General features: G+C 53.1%; 3 protein-coding genes across 3 annotated transcripts in view; 2 read left to right on the top strand and 1 right to left on the bottom strand.

The window, feature by feature from the left end:
* LOC140681563 (uncharacterized) overlaps positions 1-26,303 on the bottom strand; it is a 305,451-nt gene that overhangs the window by 95,419 nt on the left and 183,729 nt on the right. Inside the window, 1 exon segment of the mRNA XM_072921495.1 lies at positions 1,436-2,155. Coding sequence (XP_072777596.1) covers positions 1,436-2,155 — 720 coding nt within the window.
* Positions 1-26,303, top strand: part of LOC140681562 (uncharacterized) — a 422,013-nt gene that overhangs the window by 285,325 nt on the left and 110,385 nt on the right. Inside the window, 1 exon segment of the mRNA XM_072921494.1 lies at positions 776-782. Within this exon segment, the coding sequence (XP_072777595.1) occupies positions 776-782 (7 nt within the window).
* On the top strand, positions 19,501-20,433 carry LOC140681533 (olfactory receptor 14A16-like). The gene has a single exon (XM_072921425.1). It carries the CDS (start codon positions 19,501-19,503, stop codon positions 20,431-20,433), a length of 933 nt encoding a protein of 310 aa, XP_072777526.1.

The following is a 26,303-nucleotide window of genomic DNA, read 5'->3' as shown; positions in this document are numbered from 1 at the left end:
AGAATACTAAAATTCTACTTTTGCACCTGTGTCACACTAATTATTACTCATATCAAACATTCAGAGCTTGTAATTAATCCTGTAAGATTGAAAACTCTTTTCCATGGACAGAGATCACAGGCAGTGTCTCTGGGGGCTCTGTACAGGGGGGTTCCTGACCCCTGCCAGGGTCCCAGGCCTTCCAGGGCAGCCAGAGGGATGCCCTGGATTACCACAGCAAACCTCATCAGGACCCATTGCTATGGTCAGTTTCCATGGCAACCAGCACCAGCCCCTGTTGCTATGGTCAGTTTCCATGGCAACCTTCCCCAGCCCCTGTTGCTATGGTCAGTTTCCATGGCAACCTTCCCCAGCCCCTGTTGCTATGGACAGTCCCTGGGCAGCTCCATGGAGACCCCATGCCAGGGGTGGTTGCCATGGACACCAGCTCAGGCCTACAGCCAGAGCCCATTTCCATGGCAACCATTTCCAGTCCCATCCCCAGGGTCATGGGATCCCAGAAGCACAGAATTGGCTGAGCTGGGAGGGACCCATCAGGATCCTCGAGTCCAGCTGCTGGCCCTGCACAGGACACCCCAACACTGCCAGCCTGGGCCTGGTAGCGCTGTCCAAATGCTGCTGGAGCTCAGAGAGCCCTGGAGCTGTGACCCTTCCCTGGGGAGCCTGGGCAGTGCCCCAGCAGCCTCTGGGCAAAAACCTTTTCCTGAGATCCAACCTAAGCCTGCCCTGACTCAGCTGCAGCCGCTCCCTCCACTCCTGTCCCTGGGCACCAGAGTGAAGAGGTTCCCTCAGCCCCAGCCAGGGACCCGCTCCCAAGGCTGCTGCCATGGCCACCAGGGCTGGCACCAGCTGGGATGCTCGGTATCCACAGGCCGGGATTCAGGAATGGGATTTCCCAGTTTCCTGCTCTCGCTAAAACCCCACTGGTGCTCGTTGCCCTCCCACCTTCCACTGAAGGAAAAAAATGGAAAGATCCCAGGCTGGGATAAGAACAATTTACTGGGAACAGCAACGAGACAAGGAACAAACAGGAATAGAAAAAATACTGACAACAGAAGGGATAAGAAAAAGTATTTACAGGGGAGATTACATCACCATCAATTGTATCTTCCTGGCCACGCATCTCCTCCTGCCTGAAAAGGACACCCTTCTCAGAGAGAGAGAGAGAGAGTCCCTTTCCTGCCCCTGGCAATGACCTGAGGTGGGAGTGAATGTAGTGACAGGGCCATAGCCAGACCCTCATGTTCTTCAATCCCACATAAGGTCATTGGCAGGGGCAGGAGAAGGTACAGGTGTCTTCCCAGCATGGGTCACAGGTAACAGGGATCACCAGGGCTCTTCCCAATGTGGGTTCTTCAATGGGGGGTGAAGCTGGAGCGGTGCACGAAGCTCCTCCTGCAGTTGGGGCACTCACAGGGCTTCCGTCACCGGTGGCTCCGTTGGTGTTGGGTCAAGTGAGAGCTCCGGGTGAAGCTCTTCCCACACTGGGGACACTCGTAGGGCCTCTCCCCAGTGTGGATGCGCCGGTGCCTGATGAGGTGCGAGTTTTGCTTGAAGCCTTTCCCACAGTCAGAGCAGAGGAAGGGCCTCTCCTCGGTGTGGACCCGCTCATGCAGGAGGAGACTGTAGCTGGTGTGAAACCCCTTCCCACACTGGGGACACTCGTAGGGCCTCTCCCCGGTGTGGATGTGCCAGTGCGTTACAAGGGTGGAGTTTTGCTTGAAGCCTTTCCCACAGTCAGAGCAGAGGAAGGGCCTCTCCTTGGTGTGGACCCGCTCATGCAGGAGGAGATTGTAGCTGGAGTGAAACCCCTTCCCACATGTGGGGCACATGTAAGGCCTCTCCCCAGTGTGGATGTGCCGGTGCCTGACAAGGTGGGAGTTTTGCTTGAAGCCCTTCCCACAGTCAGGGCAGCGGAAGGGCCTCTCTCCTGTGTGGATGCGTTGGTGGATGATGAGGTGGGAGCTGCAGCTGAAGCCCTTCCCACACTCCCCACACTCGTAGGGCCATTCCCCAGTGTGGATCATCTGATGTTGTTTCAGACTGTTGCTCCGCCTGAAGCTCTTCCCACACTCCAAGCACTTGTAGGGCTTCTCCCCATCGTGAAGCTTCTCGGGGACCACCAGGTCTGAGCTCTGGCTGAAGCTCTGCCCACCTTCCTGACCCAGAGTGGGCCTTTCCTCCTCAGAGCACCCTGGGCTGGGTTTGCAGCCCCTCCTTGTGTGGGATCTCCGGGGCTTTTCCTCCCTGTTGGATTCTTGCGCTGTGGAGTTGCTCAAAACGGCCTCTTCCATTAGGTTCTGCTGTAGGGATTTGTCCTTCCTGGCCTCCATCCTCAGCTCCTGCTCTGGGGTAGGAAGGACAAGGTGAGGGTGGGATTTGCCTCCGTGCCACAGGGAAGGGTAAGGAGATCCCCCCAGTGCATCCCCGTCAGCAGAGCGTCGGCAGCGGAGCTGTCCTGCAGCCGGGGGCTGTGCTGGGCCAGGAGATGGAACGGGAGAGAGGGGGAAAGGGGCACTGACTTCATCCTCACCTGCCTGGATGTCCCAGGGCGCCTTCCTCTTCCTCACAGCCTCCTCCTCCATTTCGTGAAGATTTGGGTATGGGAAATTCTGTTTTGGGAGGAAAACAAGGGATGAGCACATTCAGTTTTGTCCTGGTTGGAAGGCAAACCAGGGGGAGAATCTAAGCCAGAATCAAATTTGAGTAAGAAAATTAAGATCAAGGCAATGATACAGAAACACTGGCTTAATCTGACAGAGTCAGGATATAACCTCACACCCCGATGGTCAGGGTGGTGGTAGCAGTCTGATGAAATGGTGGCTGCAGTCCGGCTGGAGTGATGAACGTGATTCTGTCAAAGCAGTGATCCTGTAGAAGGGTCTGGTCTTCCTCTGAAGGTCCACTGGTGGTTATGGAGCTCTTGTCCTCTGGGAATGCAGTAGGCAAGGTGGTCATGGTGTTGCAAGGGTGAGATTATATCCAGGTAGGAATGCTTGGTTCCTGCCCCTGGGCGGAGCATCCCACAATGGGATGATGTAATTTTATCAGTCCTGCAGTGACACTCAATGGCCCATTAACAGAAGAGGGCCCCTGGAAGGTGTTATCAGGGCTGAGCCATGGAAGAGATAAAGAACACTGCCCCACCTGTTGATAACAGTTTATGGAGATGGTGACTGAAAACACTTTTGGTTACATCTGACACTGTAACCTGAAACAGTGAGGCAATCCCTGCTGGGGTGGGGGGTGAACACCACCCCCCTTACCCAAACTGGCTCAGGTGTAAAACCCCCACCCTGGGAAGGACACGCACACAGGGGACAATGTCACCCTTGCCCTGCCCCAGGGGGAGATCTCTTTTCCCGTCACTCCCTTGCTCTCCCCACTTTTCTCTTTTTTTCAATCTCTCTCTCTACCTCACATTTACTTTGGATTTGGTCTCCTTAGCACCTTCACTGGGGCAGAGGCATCTCTCTAAAAATTTTATTAACCAGATTGCGACATTATTTTGGCACAGTGAGTTCAGGGCACTGCTGTCTGACCCCAAGTGCCTTTGACAACAGCATGGGTCTTTCCTCTGCGAAGGTTCTGCCTCTTTCTGGAGGAACTTGGATGCAGCTTCCTCTGAGTGACTTTTGGGAGAACTTATGAGGAAAATGGCTGTTGTGGGTGGTGTGGTAGATAGGGACAGGCGGAGCGGAAGATCACGGAATGTCACGGAAAGACAGACCCCTTCCCCCTCTCTCTCCCCTGCTTATCTGCTAACCCCAGGAGTCAGAGAAGAATGTAGCCACACCTGTTCTGGTAAAATTCCACTACCCACTATCCTCCGAGACCCCCAACCCCCCTCTGACGTAGCAAAGACTCCTAAACCTATTTAAACCCACGAAATAAGATAATAAACGCTTTTCAACCGTCTGCCATATTGGTATCTGCGTGTGTTGATTAGCCCGAGTGGCTTGGACGAGACCAGGCCGCCGTGCTGCCTTACCTGAACCAGGTCCCTGGTTGTCTTTCATAAAGGCAACATACTGGTGCCGGAAACCCGGGACAAAAGAAGAAAAATTTGCCCGGCTGACGGGTTTCACCTGGACAGAAGCAGCGGCCAGGACGGTGGAACCGTACCCAGGCGTAAGGGGAGACGTCCCCTAGGATCCGCGGGCGTCATGGACGCAATGGCCAGGATCGTGAGTGCTATTTATTCACAGTGGGGTATTGGGTGTAAGCTCAAGGATTTTCATCTTGCCATGGCGAGATTGCTTGAGCTAGGGGCAATAGAGCGTCCCGTGGATGTATTACATCCGGAAATATGGGACAAATGCACTGCCGTGCTAGCCGAGGACACAAAATCCTCCGGCAGCGGCAGAAATCTTAAAGCGTGGGGCAGAGTAGAAAAAGCCCTACGCAAAGCGATAAAGGAGCAGGAGACATGGACCGCGGCGCGCACGTGTTTATTAGTTACTCCTAAACTCGGGGTGGGGGCGGGGACGCAGACTGCCCCTGAGAGCGATCTGCCCGGCAGCGGGGACCCAGGGGGGCTCAGCGCGACACCCCCTCCCCCAGATCAGAGCCCACCCCCCCCCGCAGGAACCCCCCGCGACACCCCCGCCGCCGAAAATCCCCAAAAACCCCCCCCCGCTCATATCCCCCGAGAGACCGCAAATTCCTCCGTCCCGCCGCCGCCGCCCGCCCGCGATCCGATGCCGGAGACGCAAGAGCACGTGGAGCGCTTCTGGCAAGGGCTGCTAAAAGAAGCCCGAGCCGCCGAAACGGCGGTTTGGGAAGACGGCGCGGCCACGCCACCCCCATACTCGTTTGAACATGGCGCCGCGAGCGGTGGGGAGGGGCGGGGCTCGGGCGGTCCCGGCGCGAACACCCGAGGGGGGGAGCGCGACCTCGGGAATGCGCGCGCGCGGGAGAAAGGGGCGGAGGGCGGCTCGGGACACAGAGCCAATCGGCAGCTGCGCCGGGAGCCGCCACCATATAAGGGAGAAACCACCCCCCGCGGTAGGCGCGGCGAGCCGGGGGGGCGGGAACGGCCCCTCCCCCGAGGGGGGGAGCGAGCCCGGGGCCGAACAAAACAGCATGGAGCCCCAGAAGTGCACTGGCACTCGTCTTCCGGCTCGGAGAGCAGCAACAGCTCCAGCAGCTCAGGGGAGCTGACGGAAGCTAGCGATAGCTCCGATTCAGACGAAACAGAACCGGCACGGCTTGAAACAAAGCCGGGTAAAGCTCTAAGCCGCGCCGAAAAACAAATACAATACGAATCAGCCCAGTTTACTGACTGGGGGAAAATAAAGATAGCTTGTGCTGAATGGTCCCCAGCGGCAGCCATACAAGCCTTCCCAGTCCGGCTTACCGGTCCGGAAGGGAACCAACAAAGGGTATATACCCCGATAAACCCAAAGGATATACAGGCAATTGTCAAAGCCATTGCGGAAAAAGGGATCAACTCGGCTATAGTTACTACGTTAATCGATGGTCTTTTTAGCAACGATGACTTGCTTCCCTTTGATATCGAACGGATAGGGCGTATGATATTAGACGGGGCGGGAATGATCGTCTTTAGGCAGGAGTGGGAGGATAATTGTAGAAAGCAGCTAGCCCAGGCGTCCGGCGCGCGGCAGCCCCTACACAGATCGAGCTTATCCAGACTGATAGGAAAGCATGATGATATGATCACACCACAGCAGCAAGCTGCACAGATGCAGGCTGAGGAGCACAGAGCGACCACTCGGGCTGCTAGAGAGGCAATTCGCACCGCCTCCCGAGTCGTGGCCAAGCCGGCACCGTGGTCCACCGTGAGGCAGGCAGAGAGCGAAAGCTTCACACAGTTCGTAGATCGTCTGCAGGCAGCGATAGACTCCTCTACCCTGCCGGCAGAGGCAAGGGGCCCCGTGGTGGCCGACTGCCTGCGCCAACAGTGCAACTCCGTTACTAAGAATATCTTACGTTCCCTGCCAGCCGGGGCTAGCCTGGCGGACATGATCAGACATGTAGTGAGGGAGGAACACCTGACGCCCATTCAGGCAGCTGTCCACACCCTGACCAATGCCATGGCGTGTTTCAAGTGCGGGGAGGCGGGTCACATCGCGGTGAGCTGCCCACAGCCGGCACGGCGGCCCGCCGCAGCGCCTCCGCCCCAAACACGCCCGCGGGGATCCTGCTGGGGCTGCGGGAGGAAGGGACATCTGGCTAGGGAATGCAGGTCCCGGGCCCAGGGAAACGGAAAGGGGAGGGGGCCCGCGGGCCGCACCCAGCCTCCTCCCGCTGCGAATATGAGGCGGCCCATCCATGCCAACCCCCAATGGGGCGGGGAGCCCTTGTACCCCATTCTCCCACAGGAAGCAGCCAACTTCATACCCCTGCCAGCGAGTATCACGGCACAGCCTGCGGCGCCTTCGTACCCACCGCCACCGCAAGCAGCGCCTGTGCCACAGGGTCAGCAGGGGGCGCCCCAGAACAGGACAACCCCTGGGTGGCCCTGGCCCTAAAAATAGGGAGGGAACCCCCGAAAATCTGGGGGACATGCCGCCTTTATGACAGTCAGGACCCCCACGTAATAGGACTTCAGTTTTGGGCAGACACAGGAGCAGACTGCACAATCCTACCCCAAGCCCTGTGGCCCCGACACTGGCCGTACAAGGAAGTATCCCCAGTGAACGGGGTGGGAGGGCTGTCCCGAGCTTGGAAAAGCACCCAATTGGTAGCTATAACGCTCCATACAAAGAAAGGACCAGAACAAACAGTAGCAATCCACCCCTATATCTTGCAAAACTCCCCACCCCTGATAGGAAGGGACGTTCTCGCCATGCTAGGAGTCAGGATTACAAATTTATGATGAGGGCCACTGCTGTGCACCCACTGCTGCCAATCAAACTCACTTGGAAATCACCAGACCCCGTATGGGTTGAGCAGTGGCCCCTGTCAAAGCCTCGAATGACAGCCTTGCTAGAACTGGTCGACCGCGAGCTACAAAAGGGCCACATCGAACCCTCCACCAGCCCGTGGAACACCCCTGTGTTTGTAATCCCCAAGAGATCAGGAGAAGGCTACCGCCTCGTCCACGACCTGAGGGAAGTAAACAAGACAATTCAGCCCATGGGTCCAGTTCAGACACTACTGCCCGCAAACTCAGCCATCCCCAAAGGGCAGCCGTGCGCAGTGCTGGACATCAAAGACTGTTTCTTTTCAATACCCCTGCATGCTGAGGACAAAGAACGGTTCGCCTTCTCCATCGTGTTCCTGAACGGCGAGCGACCTAACCTCCGCTTCCAATGGAAGGTGCTACCTCAAGGCCTTGTGGACAGCCCGACCATATGCCAGATCACCGTGGACAGGGCACTGATGCCAGTCCGACACTCCCACCCTGCTGCGACCATCATTCAGTACATGGACGACATCCTCGTGGCTGCACCATCGGCAGGCCAAGTGGATCACCTAGTGTCCACGATCACGGAAACCCTCCAGGCCAACGGTTTCGAGATCGCGAACACGAAGATCAAGAGAGGACCGTGCGTGACCTTCCTGGGAGTGGGGATCACAAACTCCTACGTGACCCCACCCAGGATAAAGGTCCGCCGAGACATCAAGACCCTCCACGACATGCAGCGACTCGTAGGATCTCTGCAGTGGCTCCGCAACATCATCCTAGTTCCGCCAGAGGTCATGGACCCCCTGTATGACCTCCTGAAAGGAAAACACCCTTGGGACCCCAAGGAGCTGACGCCCCAAGCAACGAAATCCCTCGACTTCATCGAACGTCAGATGTCCACTAGCCTGCTTGCCAGGTGGAACCCGGGCGTACCACTGGACTTATACGTCCACTTCACGCAGAAGGGAGGAGTGGGAGCACTTGCCCAAGGACCTTCCGAAAAATCCCAGCTGATCCAGTGGGTGGTCCTCGGAAGACCGACTCACGCATTCTCCCCAGGAGTTGAGTGCATTGCTAACCTCATCACGAAAGGCAGGAGACTCGCCCTGAGACACCTGGGAACCGAGCCGGCAAGGATCCACCTCCCCTTTCGCAAGCGACCGACCACGGAGTCAACTGCAATATCGGAGCACCTGACCCTCGCTCTCACCGGCTTCGGAGGAGAAATCTCCTACGCCACCAAACCACCCTGGACCCAGCTACTGACCATCGTCGACATAGATGTGCCACCGAAGGTCATGGACCGACCGCAACCAGGACCAACGGTCTTTACAGACGCCTCCTCCATGACTTCTACCGCAGCAGCAGTGTGGCAGGCAGGAGAAACATGGCATTGCGTCAAAACGTGCGACCCCACGCTGTCAGTGCAACAGCTGGAAGCAGCAGCAGTGGTCTTGGCATGCGGACTTTTCCAGGATGAACACCTCAACATCGTGACAGACTCTATATTTGTGGCAAAGCTCTGCCTAGCCATGTCAAGACCAGGTGTGTCAACATCCACGACGGCCTCCATGCTTGAAGAGGCACTCTCCTCACGCCAGGGCACCGTGTCCGTCATCCACGTCAACAGCCATAACCCAGTCAAGGGCTTCTTCCAGACTGGCAACGACAAAGCAGATGCCGCAGCGAAGGGAGTGTGGACACTGCAGGAAGCTCGTCAGCTGCACGAGTCACTCCACATAGGGGCCAAAGCACTGGCAAAAAGATGTGGGATCTCGACAGCAGACGCGAGGCACGTAGTGGCCACCTGCCCTCACTGCCAGAAGTCACCCCTATGGACCGGTGGAGTCAACCCGAGAGGCCTCAAGGCATCAGAAATCTGGCAGTCAGACTTCACCCTCTGCGAACTGCTGAAGCCCCGAGCATGGCTTGCAGTGACAGTGGACACCTACAGCGGAGTGATCATAGCGACACAGCATCTCAAACCCAACTCGAAGGCCACGATCCAGCACTGGCTGACAGTTATGGCATGGCTTGGTATCCCCAAGCAAATTAAAACTGACAATGCTTCCAATTTTATCTCTAAATCAGTGCGAGAATTCGCCTCGGTGTGGGGTATCACCTTAGCACAGGGAATCCCATATAACAGCACCGGACAGGCCATTGTCGAGCGAGCAAATCAGACCCTAAAAGCCAAGTTAGAAGTGTTGGCAAAGGCAGAGGGCTTTGCCAATTCCATCCCCTCAGGAGACCACACGCGCATGCTAGCAACCGCGCTGCTAGCACTGAACCAATTTCCTAGGGGAGATGAAGCGAACAGTCCCATTCGAAAACACTGGGCCACCCAGACACTAGAGGAGGGCCCACAGGTCATGGTCAAAAACGAGCTAGGCGAGTGGGAACGGGGCTGGAGACTGGTGCTTACGGGACGGGGGTACGCGGCAGTTAAAAAGGAGGGCAAGATCAGGTGGTGTCCACTCAGGTCGATCAAACCTGACCTTAAGAATGAAACTAATGGAAAACTGTGAGTTTTCGTTCGCAGGACACGCTCGTGGACCGTCCCCGCGACACACACACACCTGCTCCAGAGGGAGATAACGGACCACCAAGCCACCAGACAGAACCTGAGCGTCCCACGGCGGTGAGACCCAGACTCGCACAGTGTCTCTGTGCAATCCTGCTGATGGGGTTTGTGGCCGGGGGGCAAGCCGACCCAGGCCACTACCCTCACCAGCCGTTCAGATGGGTCATGCAACATCTCTCAAGCGACAAGGTGTTCAAAGAGGTCACCACCGCAAACGCTCCATCCTTCGTATTCCACATAGCCGATCTGTTTCCAGGGCAACCGAAAATACGGCCCTCAAGCCCACACATCATACTCATGTACATATCCTATTGGTGCCCAGCGTCCAACCCAGGGAAAAGGTACTGTGACTACCCGGGATGGGGACATTGTGGGTATTGGGGTTGCGAAACCATTGTTACAGATGCCAGACCATGGGCAGACGGGTGGCAACCACAGGAGCCCGACAAATTCTTACAGTTCACCTGGGCACCCTTTGGCTGCGGAGACCACACTGCACAGCCTAGACAACGGGCATGCGTAAGTTATAACATGACTGTCCTACAGCCAGATCACCCTAGCTGGGCCACGGGTAGAACATGGACGGTGGTCCTCAAAGGACCGAGGAGGTGGGTGAATGTGAGAATTATCAGGCTCCAGCCGCCAACGCCTCGACCAGTGGGACCCAACAAAATTATCAGGAATGTGCTGGGAGGGAAAAACACAACCCACCTCAAAACCCTGACCCCAAAAGCCACTGACACCCCGACCAGCCTTGCAGATACCCCCCAGATAGGCCGCATGGCTGAGTCAGACCCAAACCCAATCTTTCGTATGCTAGAAGCTACCTTTTTAACCCTAAACGAAACCAAACCGAACCTAACTAACTCCTGTTGGCTTTGCTATGATATCAAACCCCCTTTTTATGAAGGCATTGCTTTGGACACCCCCTTCAGTTACTCCTCGGCCAGCGCCCCCCACCAGTGCAGATGGGACACTCCCCGCAGAGGAATCACCCTGAGTCAAATCACAGGACAGGGCAGATGTTTTGGGAATGCAACCTTAGCGAAGCAGAAAGGCAACTTCTGCACTAAAGTTGTCAAACCTAACAGAAAAACTAGCAAGTGGGTGATCCCATCTGCGTCTGGGATGTGGGTTTGCCAAAGGTCCGGAGTGAGTCCTTGTGTGTTCCTTGACAAATTCAATGATTCTACTGATTTCTGTGTCCAAGTTCTGATTGTCCCCAGGGTCTTGTACCACTCAGACGAAGAAATATACCATCTTCTCGAAGAACCTAACAGACTCCACAAAAGGGAAATCATCACAGGTATAACTATCGCAATGCTGCTCGGCCTGGGAGCAGCTGGCACCGCCACGGGCGTCTCAGCCATCGCAACCCAGCAACACGGACTCTCCCAGCTGCAAATGACCATCGATGAGGACCTGCAGAGGATCGAGAAATCCATCTCCTATCTGGAGAAATCAGTCTCTTCACTTTCAGAAGTAGTTTTACAAAATAGGCGGGGACTGGACCTTTTGTTTATGCAGCAGGGGGGATTGTGTGCAGCTTTGAAGGAGGAATGCTGCTTTTATGCAGATCATACAGGAGTCGTTAAAGACTCCATGGCAGAACTCCGAGACAGACTGGCTCAGAGAAAGAGAGACAGGGAGACCCAGCAGAGCTGGTTTGAATCCTGGTTCAATCAATCACCTTGGCTCACCACTTTAATTTCCGCCCTGGTAGGTCCACTGGCAATACTGCTTTTGGCTATTACCATAGGACCATGCCTGCTGAACAAACTAGTCTCGTTTGTTCAAGCCCGTCTGGAAAGGGCAAACATTCTGTTCATAGGCCACCAACAAATGCTATAAACCAAAAACTGCAAACACAGTCAGTAGCTAAAGCCTTCAGCACCTGCCTTAAAAAATCTACCCTGATCTACTAAACCACCCTTTCCTTAACAAGTTACAAGTCTGTACCTCACTCCAATGCCTCTATCTACAACTACCTCATTTTGTATGTGATAAGGAGGGGGGAGATGTGGTAGATAGGGACAGGCGGAGCGGAAGATCACGGAATGTCACGGAAAGACAGACCCCTTCCCCCCTCTCTCTCCCCTGCTTATCTGCTAACCCCAGGAGTCAGAGAAGAATGTAGCCACACCTGTTCTGGTAAAATTCCACTACCCACTATCCTCCGAGACCCCCAACCCCCCTCTGACGTAGCAAAGACTCCTAAACCTATTTAAACCCACGAAATAAGATAATAAACGCTTTTCAACCGTCTGCCATATTGGTGTCTGCGTGTGTTGATTAGCCCGAGTGGCTTGGACGAGACCAGGCCGCCGTGCTGCCTTACCTGAACCAGGTCCCTGGTTGTCTTTCATAAAGGCAACAGGGTGGCCAGTGTAAAGAAAGTATTTTCTTGTCCTTCCTTGAAAAATTTTTCTAAATAACTGGAGAAAAGGGAACAAATGATACTAGCAAGACTGACAAGGATCATTCACCCCAATGTGAGGAACTCAAGGCCAGTAAATTCCTACAAGAAGCCCAGTTCAAGTAGATAAATTCCCAAGTAACTCCCGAATTCACAGGTCTGGGGACTTTGCCAAATATGAGAATCATTATTTTCTTAATCCCTGTCACCTTTGTGACAGCTACACAGAGCTTTCCCTTCCCTTTATTAATCTGTATTGGGCCAAATTTCCACTTTCCTTTTATCGGAACCTGCCGGCAGCTGAGCTGGAGCTGTGCTGGAACTGATGAAACTTGGATTTGCCACAGAATTGCTTCTATTTTCAGTTTATTCATGTTTGGGATTTGTTTGTGTTTCCATCACAAGTGACTTGTGGGAAGAGCAAATCTTCCTCAAGGCATTTTATGGAGGGTTAAGTTTGATTTCTGCCAAGTTTGTTTTGTCCAGTGCTCAGGGGATGCTCAAGGGGTATCTGGGTTTGGTTTGGCCCTAATTTTCTTCTGATTTGTCTTTATCACTTAAAAACGCCTGAAAAACGTCTAAAAAGAGTATTGACCAGAGATGTCAAATGTCCCACCATTTAAGAGGTATTTGAGGTGGAATTTATGGTTTGGGAACATATTCTGGAGGATTTGTGGGTTCTTGGGCAATATATGGGAGTATTCTCCATATCTTTGCACTCCAAAAGCCAAGGTGGATTGCTCTGTCACCTCAAAATTACTCAATGCCACTGGAAACACCTCAATCTTACCTCAAAATTGCTCAATCCCACCTCAAAGTGGCTGTTTCCCACCTCAGTCCCATGCCAAAATTACTCAGTTCCTCCGCCTGCAGGGTTAGATGGGGTTGGAAGGAGATTGAGAGAAGATCCAAAATTGAGGTTTTGGGATCAGGATTGTATGGTGCTGGGTGGGTGTGATTTATTTTGATAATTAATAAAACTATCAGAATTATTGATTTCTGTCCCATTCATTTTCTGTCAGTTCTGGTTTGCTTTTCAGAGTGCCGCCTTCTCAGCTGATTTTGTTTGTGACCTCCTGTTCCAGACTGAAAAGTAAGATGTGTTCTATTTCCCATCTGTTTGGCAGTTGTCCTGTGTTAAGTGGGCAGTTTTTCCTTATCTCTTCCACAATCAATCCTCCCTCAGGGCAGACATCTGCTGATAATGGGCTATTGAATGTCACAGCATGACTGATAAGAACTGTAACATCCCGTTGTGAGATGCTCTGCCCAGAGGGAGGAGCCAAGCATTCCTACCTGCATCTAATCTTGAGATTCTGACCCACCAACACAGCTTTTTCTGGGCTGCCTCTTCCTCTTCAGAAGAAGACACCCTTTTCTAGAGGATCACTTCTCCAACAGAACCACACCTGACACTCCAGGAGGACTGCAGCCACCATTCCAATTGGACTGCGGCCAACACCCTGTCCAACAGAGTGTCAGGTTGTATTCTGGCTCTCTCAGTGTTGTTTTGGTTCATATTTTCATTTTCTTCTCTAATAAAAAGCTGTTATTCCTGCTCCCATATTTTTACCTGAGAGCCCCCCCCCCTTAATTTCAAATTTATAACAATTCAGAAAGAAAGAGTCTACATTTTTCCATTTCAGGAGAGGCTCCTGCCTCCCTTAGCAGACACCTGTCATTCCAAACCAAAACACCTCCTTTCTCTCTTGCCTCTCTTTGCCTGCTCTGTTTCTCTCTCAGTGCCGCCCTTGACCCAGGGCAGCTCCCACCAAAGACCCTGTCCTGATTTAATTCCCAATCCATGAGCTACGACAACCATGGGTGAAGTTATGAAGGCTGGCAGTGAAATGTCACTGTAGGATCCTGCTGCACTTGGCTTTTGGCTCTTCCATAAGAGCTTTGCCTTCAAGGGCAGGAACATCTTTTCCTGGCTGGGAACTGGAATTCCAGCCCCTGGAAGTGTGTGCCATGGATCCCAGAGTGGCAATCCTGAGGCTCCCAGGGTGCTGCTCCTGCCGTGCCTCCCAAGGAGCTGTGCAGGGCAGGGGACAAGGTGCAGCAGCTGTGTTGGTGCTGCAGTGCCACAACAGCCCCTGGTTCCAGGAGTTTCCGCACTGCCAACAGCCGTTCCTGGGATCCATGATGCCCTGCTGTGTCCCCATGGATATTTGGTGTCATGAAGTTCTTCAGTGTCACAATGGCCACCTCACTCCATGAGCTTCTGCAGTGTCCAAATGGCCTCCTTGGATGGGCAGTGTCACCATGGACCATTGGCTCCATGCAGCCCTGCTGGGTCACCATGGACTCCTTGGTTCCATGAGGTTCTGGGGGTGTCTCCATGGTCTCCTTGGATCCACAGTGTCACAATGGACCACTGGATCCACGTGGCCCTGCTGTGTCACCATGGCCCCTTGGTTCCATGGGACCCCAGGGTCACAATTGACTCTTTGCTTTGTCATCCTATAGGAGAGAACTGTCCTTCTTCTCCAGGGGCCTATGGCCAAAACTGGGATTCCTTCCCCAAATATTCTTATATGCAAAGATTGTTCCCTGATGAAACTTGCCAACAGAAACAGGTCTGGCTGCCTTGGCCACCCAGGGGCCACCTCTCATCTGCCTTTCAGACACTGGGTCCATGTGCTTTTCTTGCTTAAAAAGCATCCATCTCAACCAGGCACCCAAGGCCAAAATTTGGGATCTGCCTCCCAAATTCCCTATATACAAGAATAGCTCCCAGAAAAATGATGCCAGGACAGAGACGTCTGGCTGGCTTAGGCCTCTGGTGGCCGCCATTTATCTGCCCCTAAAACACCGGTGTTCCGTCCTTTCCTTCCTTTGGAAAAGAACCGTCCTGCTCCTCCGGATGTCCTTGTCTGAAATTGGGATTCCAACTCTAAAACTCAGTACACTGAAGGATTGCTCCCAGGCTAAATCTGCCAGTACCATCAAGCCTGGCTGCCCTTGGTCTCTGGTGGCTGCCCCTGCCACACTGGGGCTCGGTTCTTTCCTTCCCATGGAGATCACTGTGACACTGTGTGCACCTCATGGAACCAAGGGGATCATTGTGGCACCACTGGGGCCCATGGAACCAAGGGGCCATGGTGACACCGCGGGGCTTCATGGACCCAGAGACCATTATGACTCTGTGGGGCCTGATGGAACCATGGAGACCATTCTGACCCTTCAGGGCCTGGTGTCACCAAGGGGGCATTGTGACACCTCAGGGCCTCCTGGAAGCCAGGGACCATTGGGACACTGTGGGTCCCCATGGAAGTGAGGGAACATGGAACAGGTCTGGCTGGCTTGGCCTGCCAGGGGCCACCTGACAGGTCTGGCTGATCTTGGGATGTCATGGGCTGCTTCTCATCAGCTCCTGGAGCACTGGGGCTCAGTGCGCTCCTTTGTATGGAAAAGAACCGTCCTTCATTTCAGATGCCCATTGCCAAAACTGATATTCTCCCTAAAAAATTTCCTATATTCAAGGGTATTTCCCTGAAAAAAATCGGGCAGCTTTGGCTGGCCTTGTCCTCTGGTGGTCACCTCTTGTCTCCCCCTGAAACACTGGGGCTATATTCCTCCATTCCTATAGAAAAGAACTGGTCTTCATGTCCAGGAACCATGGCCAAAATTAGAATTGGCCACCGAGTCCCGCTGGGGTCACGTAACCATCTGCAGCCCTGAGCAGATATTGACTCTTCCAGTGCTGCCATCCTCCCTCCAGTGAGAGAAAAGGACACAGGGCAGGCACACAGAGGAGCAACATGAAGACACCGAGGTCAGTGAAGAGGAAGTTGAGTCCCAGATGGGAGGGATGAGGAGATGCCTTGATCTTGGGGCTGAAATCCTCTGGTAAAGCTGTGGAGAAGGATGTCATTGATACATCAGACTCTCTTTTTCCCTATAAGGCATTGAAAAGTGTCGGGAGATGACTTGTTTCAGCAAAGGCCTCCATGCTAAAGTGAGCAAATGTTGAAGTAGCTGAGATCCCATGAGAAGTTTGAACAGAGAAAGAGAGAAGAGTGATGAGACCCTGTGCCCTCAGGGAGAGAAGAAGACCTCTGTTCCCAGAGATGAAGATGATTTCAGAAGCAGTTGAAGAGAACCTCTGGTCTTGAGCAGCTCATTTTTAAACTAATACCCCATAAGCTGACATGGCCCATGACACACAGCTGTGGGAAAAGCTGTGAAAAAATGGCAGGGATTTCACTATTTCACTTTTTCCGAGTGGCTGCTATTCATGGAACTTGAGAACCACAAGAGAACTGTTTCCTTATGGAGAAGCCTCCATAGCAAGAAAAAGAGACTCCTCACCCTAAGTGAAGTGAAGAAGGACTATTCTAGAGGTGGTAAACTGGCTGAAAATTTTAGGTTTTGTCTCCTTACGTTGTCAATAAGGAAGAAAAAGTTGTGGCGAGAAGAAGAGTGTTCTGAAAGTTTTGTGCTGATTCTTATTACTCTTTCTTTTAGTTACTGCTAATAAACTTTTCTTTATGCACTTTTAAAGTTTTGATCCCACTTTCCCTTTCTCCTAATCCTACCTCACAGCAGGAAATGAGGAACTATATTCTTTTGTGTGCACCGGTAATTAGACAGCACTGAACCCACCACACTAATTGATGCATTGCCCAAGAAATCTCAAAATTGATGAACCAAAACCACTACAGAAACTTCCTGATGAACTGCACAAGACCAGAGGGAAATCAAGGCAGAGCCATGGTTTGTCAGGACTTGCTTGATCCTATTGAGCCCCGTGGTACATTTGGAGCTGAGCCCTGGAACATCAGGGCCTGAGAGGAGATTGCACAAACCTGTCCAGGAGTTAAAATCAAGAGCAAACAACCAAAATGTCTCAATGCATTAATGGGTCCCACTGAGGTCCATCCCCAACAAAGGCTCCTCATGGACTCTTTGGAGGAGAGAACTGGAGACCAGGATGGCACAAAAACCTCTCAGAGACTCAAAATGGCACCAAAACCTCTCAATGTGGAAAGGAAAATCCAAAGTACCTGGAAAAACCTGAGTATCTGAAAGCATGAATGAGCCCCACTGAGTGTCAGCACAAAGCTCTCAAGGGACTCATTAAAGCAGATAATTGGGGTCGTGATTGCACAAACCTCTCACAGAGTCTGTATCAAAAGGCAAACACCAAGTACCTTAAAAGAACTGAAGTACCTTGAAGCATTAATGAGCCCCACTGAGTGTTGTTCCTGACAAAGCCTCTCCAGGGACTAATTACAGCAGATAATTGGAGGCCAGGATTGCAGAAACCTCTCAGAGACTCCAAGGCAAAAGCAAAAGCCAAAGTCCTTTGAAAAACCTGCAGTCCCTGGGAGCATGAAGGAGCCCCCAGGGCCATTCCTGACCAAGGCTCCCCAGGGACTCCTTCCAGCAGATCCTTGAGGCCACTGGGATGTGGGCTAGGGGGGAATGCTGAGGGCAGGACCAGGGGGTGACAGTGCCCAGCCTGGCTGGGGCTGTGCCAGGAGGCCCCAGGGCCTCAGGACAAGGTGTCTCCTCCCAGCCCTTGGTGGCACAGACCCTGCTGTGCCCCAGGGCACCAAGACTTGGCTTCTCTTTGTGCCCACCTGTCATCAGTGCCTCCAGTTCTCTGCTCTGCCTGGGGCCTGGGGCCACTTTCTCAGTCGTGTCCCTCAGTGGGACCCATTAAAAGTCCAAGAAACTTTGGAGTTGGATTCTGACTTGGAGTTCTGGAGAGGTTTCTGCAGCTCCCTCTCAGGGCCTGATGTTCAGGGCCTGAGCACAAAGCCCCAGAGGATCATTAAAGTCCTTGTGCTGTGTCTGTGCTGCTGAGCTGGGCCAGGCTCCTGGCACAGAGGGTGATCCTGGTAACCAAGGAGAGCTTCAAAAGCACATTTCTCTTGCTGAGCAGCTCTTCTCCCAGCCCAGCAGGGCTGGGGCACTGCCTGCAGCCAGCCCGGGCACAGCACAGAGGCACAGAGAGCTTCAATCAGTCAGGGCTGGGAAGGGGCTGAGAAGTGCCTGGGGCAGAATCACTGCCAGCCCTTGGCACAGGAACCTCTGGCTGCAGGACAATGCAGCTGCAGCTCCTGGAGTGATCTCCTAAAGCTGGAACATCCCAATGCCCACAGACCCTGTGAGTACAACTCTGAGCATTTCTGGTGCATGGCGGGTGAAATGTTCATAAAGCTCTGAGATGCTGAGGGGTTCTGATCACTCATAGAATTTTTCCAAGACAAAGATTTTGATAAAAAGGAGGAAATTTCCTAAGACTTTTTATTCAGTTTCCTATTATTGGAGAGTGACAGGAAAGGGGGTAAATATTAATGGTGGTTTATGAATTTTGACAAGTGCATGAGATATCCAAACTGTTATTTTAGTGATCAACAGGTTCACAGGATATCCCTAATGTGCTTTCAGCCACTCTGCCCATGGACAGCAGCAGCATCACCTTCGCTGGAGCCATCAGGCTCAGTCTGAGCTGTCCTTTCTCCAAGCTGCAAACAGAACCTGCCCCCAGCCAGTGCCCTGCAAACAGGCAGGGTTCTGTCAGGCCAAGGAGAGTCCACAGAGATTTGGGGTCTGGGAGTGCTGGCACAGAGAGATCAGGCACAGGGAAACACCTGCAGGAGGAAAATCTCCAGGACCAGAGAGATCAGGGAAGGAGAGAAAACAAAACCCAGAAATGCTGAGGCAGGGAGAGTTTAGAGATGTCCAGAGGATCCCCTCCAGTGCAGCCCCTCCCTCTGCACAAGCCCCCTCCCTCCTGTCCCCCAGCCAAGCCTCTGCCCTCAGGGCCGGGGCTCCAAGGCGTGCAGCCCCTCCTGTGCAGGCAGAGCTGCAGCAGAGCCGTGGGGCAGCTCTGCAGCCCCGGGCCCAGTTCCCTCTGCAGAGCACAGGGCTGGGAGCAGCTGCCCGGCACTGGGGGCTCTGGCAGGGGGCACAGCTGGCTCAGGGTGACACAGCTGTCCCCAGTGCCCGGCTCTGGGCAATGCTGGCAGTGCAGCCAGGGAAGGAGCTGCATCTCCCTTCATCCAGTGCCATCAGAAGGACACTTGGAAGTCTCCCGGAGATTTCAGTCCAAGCTGGGAGCTTCAATCCAGGGTGCAAACCTGTCCTAGAGCACATCTGAGTTATAAGATTGATGGGGAAAGGCAGTGGTGTTCTGACACTGAAAATGCTGCTGGGTTGGTGAAATGAGCAAGGTGAGTCCTTGGCTCCAAATGTGGAGCTGAGCTGTGGTGGATCCATCTGCTCTCAGCAGTACCTGGTGAGCTTAACAGAGAACTTGGGAGTGTGAACATCCTCCACTTGAGATAAGTGAAAGCCCAGAGAAACTCCAAACAGAATGAGGTAACAGACCTTCTTCCCCCAGTCTCTGCTCATAATTTTGCATCAGACAACTCACTCTGTTCTACCACAGGGCAGCCGAAATGCTGAGCATTTCTGATATCCAGGAACACCATCAGAGATAAGGGAGAGCTTATAAAGAAGACCCCAAACATCAGAAACACTAAAGACAATGTCCACATGTGTCACAGAGGAGGGTTTATGGGAAATGTCTTTGATTTTCGTTACAGGTATCTCCTCTATCTCTTCACTGTCCTTTCTCCATGAACAGGTGCCCATGTGCAGCCACAGCAAATGTCCAACAGCAGCTCCATCAGCCACTTCCTCCTGCTGGCACTGGCAGACACGCGGCAACTGCAGCTCCTGCACTTCTGCCTCTTCCTGGGCATCTCCCTGGCTGCCCTCCTGGGAAACGGCCTCACCATCAGCGCCGTAGCCTGCGGCCACCACCTGCACACGCCCATGTTCTTCTTCCTGCTCAACCTGGCCCTCAGCGACCTGGGCTCCATCTGCACCACTGTCCCCAAAGCCATGCACAATTCCCTCTGGGACACCAGGAACATCTCCTACGCAGGATGTGCTGCACAGCTCTTTTTCTTTCTCTTCTTCACCTCAGCAGAGTTTTGCCTCCTGACTATCATGTGCTACGACCGCTACGTGTCCATCTGCAAACCCCTGCACTACGGGACCCTCCTGGGCAGCAGAGCTTGTGCCCACATGGCAGCAGCTGCCTGGGCCAGTGCCTTTCTCTATTCACTGCTGCACACAGCCAATACATTTTCCCTGCCCCTGTGCCATGGCAATGCCCTGGGCCAGTTCTTCTGTGAAATCCCACAGATCCTCAAGATCTCCTGCTCCAAATCCTATCTCAGGGAACTCGGGCTCATTGCTGTTAGTGCCTGTTTGGTATTCGGATGTTTTGTGTTCATAGTTTTCTCCTATGTGCAGATCTTCAGGGCTGTGCTGAGGATCCCCTCTGAGCAGGGACAGCACAAAGCCTTTTCCACCTGCCTCCCTCACCTGGCCGTGGTCTCACTGTTTATCAGCACTGGTGTATTTACCTACCTGAAGTCCCCCTTGATGTCTTCCCCATCCCTGGATCTGGCCCTGTCAGTTCTGTACTCAGTGGTGCCTCCAGCCCTGAACCCCCTCATCTACAGCCTGAGGAACCGGGAGCTCAAGGCTGCAGTGTGGAGACTCATGACTGGGTGCTTTCAGGGACATTGAACTGCTGGCCAATTTCTGCAAATCACTTGTAATAAAAGTTGTCTTTTGTACTTCTTGTTGGTTTAATTATGGGGATTTTTTTCCTTTGTTGTTCTTTTTTCATGTTTTCCACAATAAATGTCATTTTTGGTGCCATTTCTCATTTTGTTTGTGTCCACCTTCCCTATTGCAACAGACCATGTCAATGAGGGGCTGTGCTCTTGGTGGCTTTAAAGGAACTAAAGGATATCCCAGAAGAGTTTTCTGCAGAGATGTCCTTTTGTTGCTTTCTCTGGAGCTGCAGCAGCAATGTCTGTGTGCAGAGCTGGGGGCAGATCAGTGCTGGCACAGCAGCTCTGCTCCTGCTGGTCACACCATTCCTGATCCAGGCCAGGAGCCATTGGCCTTCTTGGCCACCTGGGCACACTGCTGGCTCATGTCCAGCCTGCTGTCCAGCAGTCCCTGCAGGTCCCTTTCTGCCTGGCTGCTGTCCAGCCCCTCTGTCCCCAGCCTGTAGCGCTGCAGGGGTTGTTGTGGCCAAAGTGCAGGACCCGGCACTTGGACTTGTTAAACCTCACCTTGTTGGGTTTGGGCCCTGGGTCCAGCCTGTCCAGGGCCCTGTGCGGAGCCCTCCTGCCCTCCAGCAGATCCACACCCACATCCAGCTTGGTGTCATCTGCAAAGATGTCCTTGGTTCCATGGGTCCCCTCAGTGTCACCAGGTTGCATCAGGCCCTGCACTGTCAGACTGGTTCCCTTGTTTCCATGGGGCCCCAAAATGTGACAATGGACTCTTTGGTTCCATGGGGCTTCACAGTGTCACAATGTTCTCATTGGTGCCGCAGTTTCACAGTGGCCCCTTGGTTCCATGGGGCCCCAGGGTGTCACAAAGGCCCCATGGTCACATGAGGTCCCACACTGTCACAATGCTCTCTGTGGTTCCACAAGTCCCCTCAGTGTCACAATGGACTCCTTGTTTCCATGAGGCCACACAGTGTCACAAGGGCCTTCCAGATTCCTTGAGGCCCCAGAGTGTCACAGTGGCCCCTTGGTTACACAAGGTCTTGCAGTGTCACAATGTCCCCTTGGTTCCATGAGGCCCTGCAGTGTCAGAACGGCCCCTTGGTTCCACTGGGCCCTGGACTCTCCCAGTGCTCTCCTTGGTTTCGCAGTGTCACAATGGTGAAACCCCTCGGTTACACGAGGCCCTGCAGTGTCACAATGGCCTCTGTGGTTCCACCAGGACCCAGTGTCACGGGGACTCCCTGGTTCCATTGGGCCCCAGAGCACCACAATGGAGCCCTGGTTCTATGGGCCTGCACAGTGTCACCATGGTCCTCTTAGTTCCACCAGGCCCTGCAGGGTCACAATGGCCCCAGAGTGTCCCAATCATCACAGAATGACAGAATCAAATAGGCTGGAAAAGACCTTTGGGATCACCAAGTCCAACCAATGCCCTAATACCGCCTTGTCACCCAGATATGCCACTGAGTGCCACTGGAGAGGGACAGTGACTCTGCCACCTCCCTCCTGGCCTGCCCATTCCAGTGCCCACTCACCCTTTCTGTGAAGAACTTCTTCCTCTTGTGCAGCCTAAACCTCCCCTGGTGCAGCTGAAGGCTGTGTCTTCTTGTCCTGCCCTCCAGCAGATCCACACTCACACCCAGCTTGGTGTCACCTGCAAATTTGGTGATGGTGGGCTCGATCCCCTCCCCCAGATCATCGGAGAAGATGTTAAACAGGGCTGGGCCCAACACAGATCCCTGGGGACAGCACCAGGGACTGGACACCAGCTGGGTGCAGCACCATCCCCACCCCTCTCTGGGCCCAGCCTCCAGCCAGCTCTTCCATCTCCCAGCCAGGAGGGAACCTGCCCAAGCTGTGGGCTGCAGCTTTTCCAGGGAATGCTGTCAGAGACAGTGTCAAAGGCTTTGCTGAAGTCCAGATGGACACATCCACAGCCTTTCCCACATCCACAGGTGGGTCACCTGGTTATAAAAGGAGATCAGGTTGCTCAGGCAGGACCTGCCCCTCTTAAATCCACGCTGGCTGGCTCTGACCCCTCGGCCATCCTGTGGGTGCCCTGTGGTGGCACTCAAGGTGATCTGTTCCATAACCTTGCCGGGCACCGAGGTCAGGCTGACAGGCCTGGAGCTCCCCAGATCCTCCTTCCAGCCCTTCTTGGGGATGGGCTCACACTGGCACCTCCAGTGCTCTGGGACCTCCCTGGTGAGCCAGGACTGATGGTAAATGATGGAGAGCAGCTTGGGGAGCTCATCCACCAGCTCCCTCATCCCCCTAAGCTAGATTCCATCCCATGCACCTGTGAGAATCTGAGTGCTTCAGCTCCTCACCAACTGCTTCCTCCTGGATCACAGGGGGCTGTTCTGCTCCCTGTCCCCATCTGCCAGCTCAGGAGAACACTTGTCCTAAGGACAACCTGTGTACTTGTTGAAAATTGAGACAAACAAGGTGTAAAATCGTTTAGCCTTTTCCTTCTCTTTAGTTACTTTATCTTTAGTTCCCTGTGTAGGAGCTGAGCTTGTGACCCCTTTATCTTTAGTTATATTCTCCACTGCATCCAATAAAGAATAGAGATTCTCCTTCTCCCTGCCTTTGCTACAAAATTTTATGTAAAACTTTTTTTTTTTTACAGAAATCAACAGGTTAAGTTCTATTTGAGCTTTCACCTCTCTAATTGTCTTTCTGCATAGCCTAAGGGCATTGTAAAACACTTCCTGTGTTGCCACTCCTTTTTTCCTCTGAGTTCCCAGGAAAACTGTATGGGCAGCCAGGACAGTAATTTTCATCACTAGCTCATCTTTTGCCACACTGGGATAGGCAGCTCCTTCCCCATTAAGACAGCTTTCTTGAAATATGTTCATCCTTCCTAAACCCCTTCCTTTTTAAGGGCAGCTTTTGTTTAAAATATCAGTACCTGATTCAGTACTCCCCAAATCAGAATCCTAAAAAGGCCAAAGTCTGCCCTTCCTAATTCCAGTGTAGAAGATTTGTTGCTGCCCTCTGCAGAGCTTCCTGCCCCCCAGCACAGACACACTCCCACCAGCTTGGTGTCACCGTGGAACTGACTAGGCTGCCCTCTATCCCCTTGTCCAGATCAGCAATAAAGAGATGTAAATGGCCGGGCCAAAGTCTCCAGTTCTGGGGATGCCCCTGGATGTGACTCCATTCCTCAGCTGCTCTGAGTGCCAGGGCTTGGATGGGGGAAATGGTGGGGTGGGGGCAGGGACAGAGTCTGATGGATTGTCAGCCATAAAGGGTCTTGATTTTCATATCTATTCCAACTGCATGAGGAGGCACTTGGATTCAGTGTCAATTGGAGATTTCACACATCAATTTATTAGGAGTAAAAAAAACTAAACAGGATCTGAAGAAATATTTTTTCACTGTCCTTTTAAATATAGTGTAATCAACCACAAGAGATTTGAAAACTTAAATGATTCCCAGGGCTTGGCTTGTTAAGGTATTCTGAATTTTAATGAGCCCTGGGGCACTGAATTCCTGCACTGAAGAGCTGAAGGCTGAAGAAGCCTTTGGAGCAGTAAAATTCAGCAGCAGCCTCCAAGTTGCTGAGGATGTCAGCAGCCCCCACTGAGGCCATCCCTGCCCAGAGACCCTGGGGGAATGGGCAGACAAGGAGAGCGTCCCTGGGGCTGGGGCAGCAGAACTCAGAGGCACCAGCGGCTCCAGCTGGGAAATGGAGTGTGGGATGGGGCTGTGAAAGCCCTGCCTGGGCTGTGCCAAGCAGGACACACAAGCCCTGACCCCCATCCCCTAAAAAGCTCTCTCAATGGGACATTTAAAAGGAATTACAATTGGTTCTTTCCTCTGAGTTGGATGCACTGGAGAAATACCAACAAGAGATTCTCAGGAGCTCAAAACAATAAAACAGCCTTTCTGGCAACATAGAAGATAAGAGAAACTTTGGGAAAAGGTTTAATAGGTCATTAAATCAACAAAAAACATTTATCAAAGCATTAATCCTCGGATGTAGGGAGTTTTGGAGGTGGAATCCCGGTTTTGGCCATGACAGGATGAATGATTTTTTCCTACAGGAAAGAGAAGTGCAAGTCCAAGTGTTCCGGAAGAAGATGAGAGGTGGGCACCCTTAGACCAAGCCAGCCAGACCTGACTCTCCTGATACCTTTCATCTAAGGGCTATCCTTGGACACAGGGCATTTTGGAGGTGGAATCTCAATTTTGGCTGCGGGTTCCTGGATAGGAAGAATTATTTACATTAGGAAGAAAAGAACAGAGCCCCGGTGTTTCAGAGGCACATGAATGCCAGCCCTCAGGAAGCCAAGGCCAGCCAGACTTGTCAGTCCTGGCAGCTTCTGTCTGGGAGCTATCCTTGGATATAGGGAATTCTGGAGGCAGATCCTCAGTTTTGGCCATGGGTGCCTGGTCAAGATAGATGGGTTTTTTTCTCATAAGAAAGAAAAGCACACGGTCCCAGCATTTCAAAGGCAGTTAAGAGGTGACCCTTGGGTGGTCAAGGCAGCCAGACCTGTCTCTCCTGGCAGATTTCATCTGGAAACAATCCTTTTACATAAGGAAATTTGGAGAAGAAATCCCAGTTTTGGCCCTGGTTCCCTGGAGGAGAAGGACAGTTCTCTCCCATAGGAAGGAAAGCCCAGAGCCCCAGGGCTTCAGGGGAGATGAGAAGTATCCCTCAACATGCCAAGGTCAGCCGGACCTGTCAGGTGGTCCCCAGGAGGCCCAGCCAGCCAGACCTGTTCCATGTTCCCTTGGTTCCATGGGACCCCACAGTGTCACAATGGTCTCCTTGGTTCCATCAGGCCCTGGAGTGTCACAATGTTCCCCTTGCTTCTGCACTGCCACAATGGCCCTGTGCTTCCATGAGCCCTTCCAATGTCACAATGGCTTCGTGGTTCCACAAAGCCCTGATGTGTCACAATGGCCCCTGGGCTCCGTGTGCCCTCGCTGTGTCACAGCGGCTCCTCTGTGACACTGCGGCTGCACAAGGTCACCACGGACCCTTGGTTCCCTGTGGTTCTGTAGTGTCACCGTGGTGTCCTTGGACCTGCATTGTCACAACTGACTCACGGTTCCATGAGGTTCTGCAGTGTCACTGTAGCAGTCAGAGGCCCTGCAAGGCCTCCCTGGCGGTCACTCACCTAAGATAAGAAATGCCTAAGTCACAGTGACTGGACCAAAGAAGCCCCTCTTCTGCATTCAGACCCTTCTTATCTTTCTGTAAGGCTATTGGTCGTATTCTTCTCAACTCTGGCGACTGGACAATTTCCAACACACCCCAGTACCCCATATAAACACCCATTTCTGCCCAGTTTGGCAGAAGAACTGTCACTGCATCCCTTCAGAGGAGCTGGCAATAAAGGACATCGCTGTGGAACCACATACGTATTTCCTCTCTCTATCCCTGTGTGTCTGCAAGGATTTGCAAGCACAGAGCGAAATCACCAAGAGCTGAACTCACAGAGCTGAAATCACTCCAGAGGTGCTCGCTAAGTTGCCCGTGGCTGGGAGCTGAGCTGAGGGACCCAGACAGGCTGAGACTAATAGTGCAGCACTATCCGGGACACCTGCAGCAGCGTCGGCTGGGGTTGGATGGACCCCTGGGACCCCAGGTTACATAACGTGGCTGCCTGAACAATGAATGGAGCACTGGCATCCTGGCACCCCTGAGAGCAGCATTCTTTATGAATTGTTACTGCCTTGGACGGCTATGGCCCCTTGAAGGTAACTCCTCCTTTATAGAAGTTTTCTGAAGAGGCGTCCAATGAATTTGCATATCAGTATCCTCAGGAGCTGGACGGCAGACCACCCACCCAGCAGTTCCTTGACCCACATTTGGCTGAAGAAGTGTAGGTTTAAAACAGCCTTTTTATG

This window comes from Taeniopygia guttata, chromosome 37 (assembly GCF_048771995.1).
Source record: "Taeniopygia guttata chromosome 37, bTaeGut7.mat, whole genome shotgun sequence".
Taxonomy (NCBI): domain Eukaryota; kingdom Metazoa; phylum Chordata; class Aves; order Passeriformes; family Estrildidae; genus Taeniopygia; species Taeniopygia guttata.
Note: the sequence above shows the minus strand (reverse complement) of the source record. Positions and strands in the feature narration are given on the sequence as shown.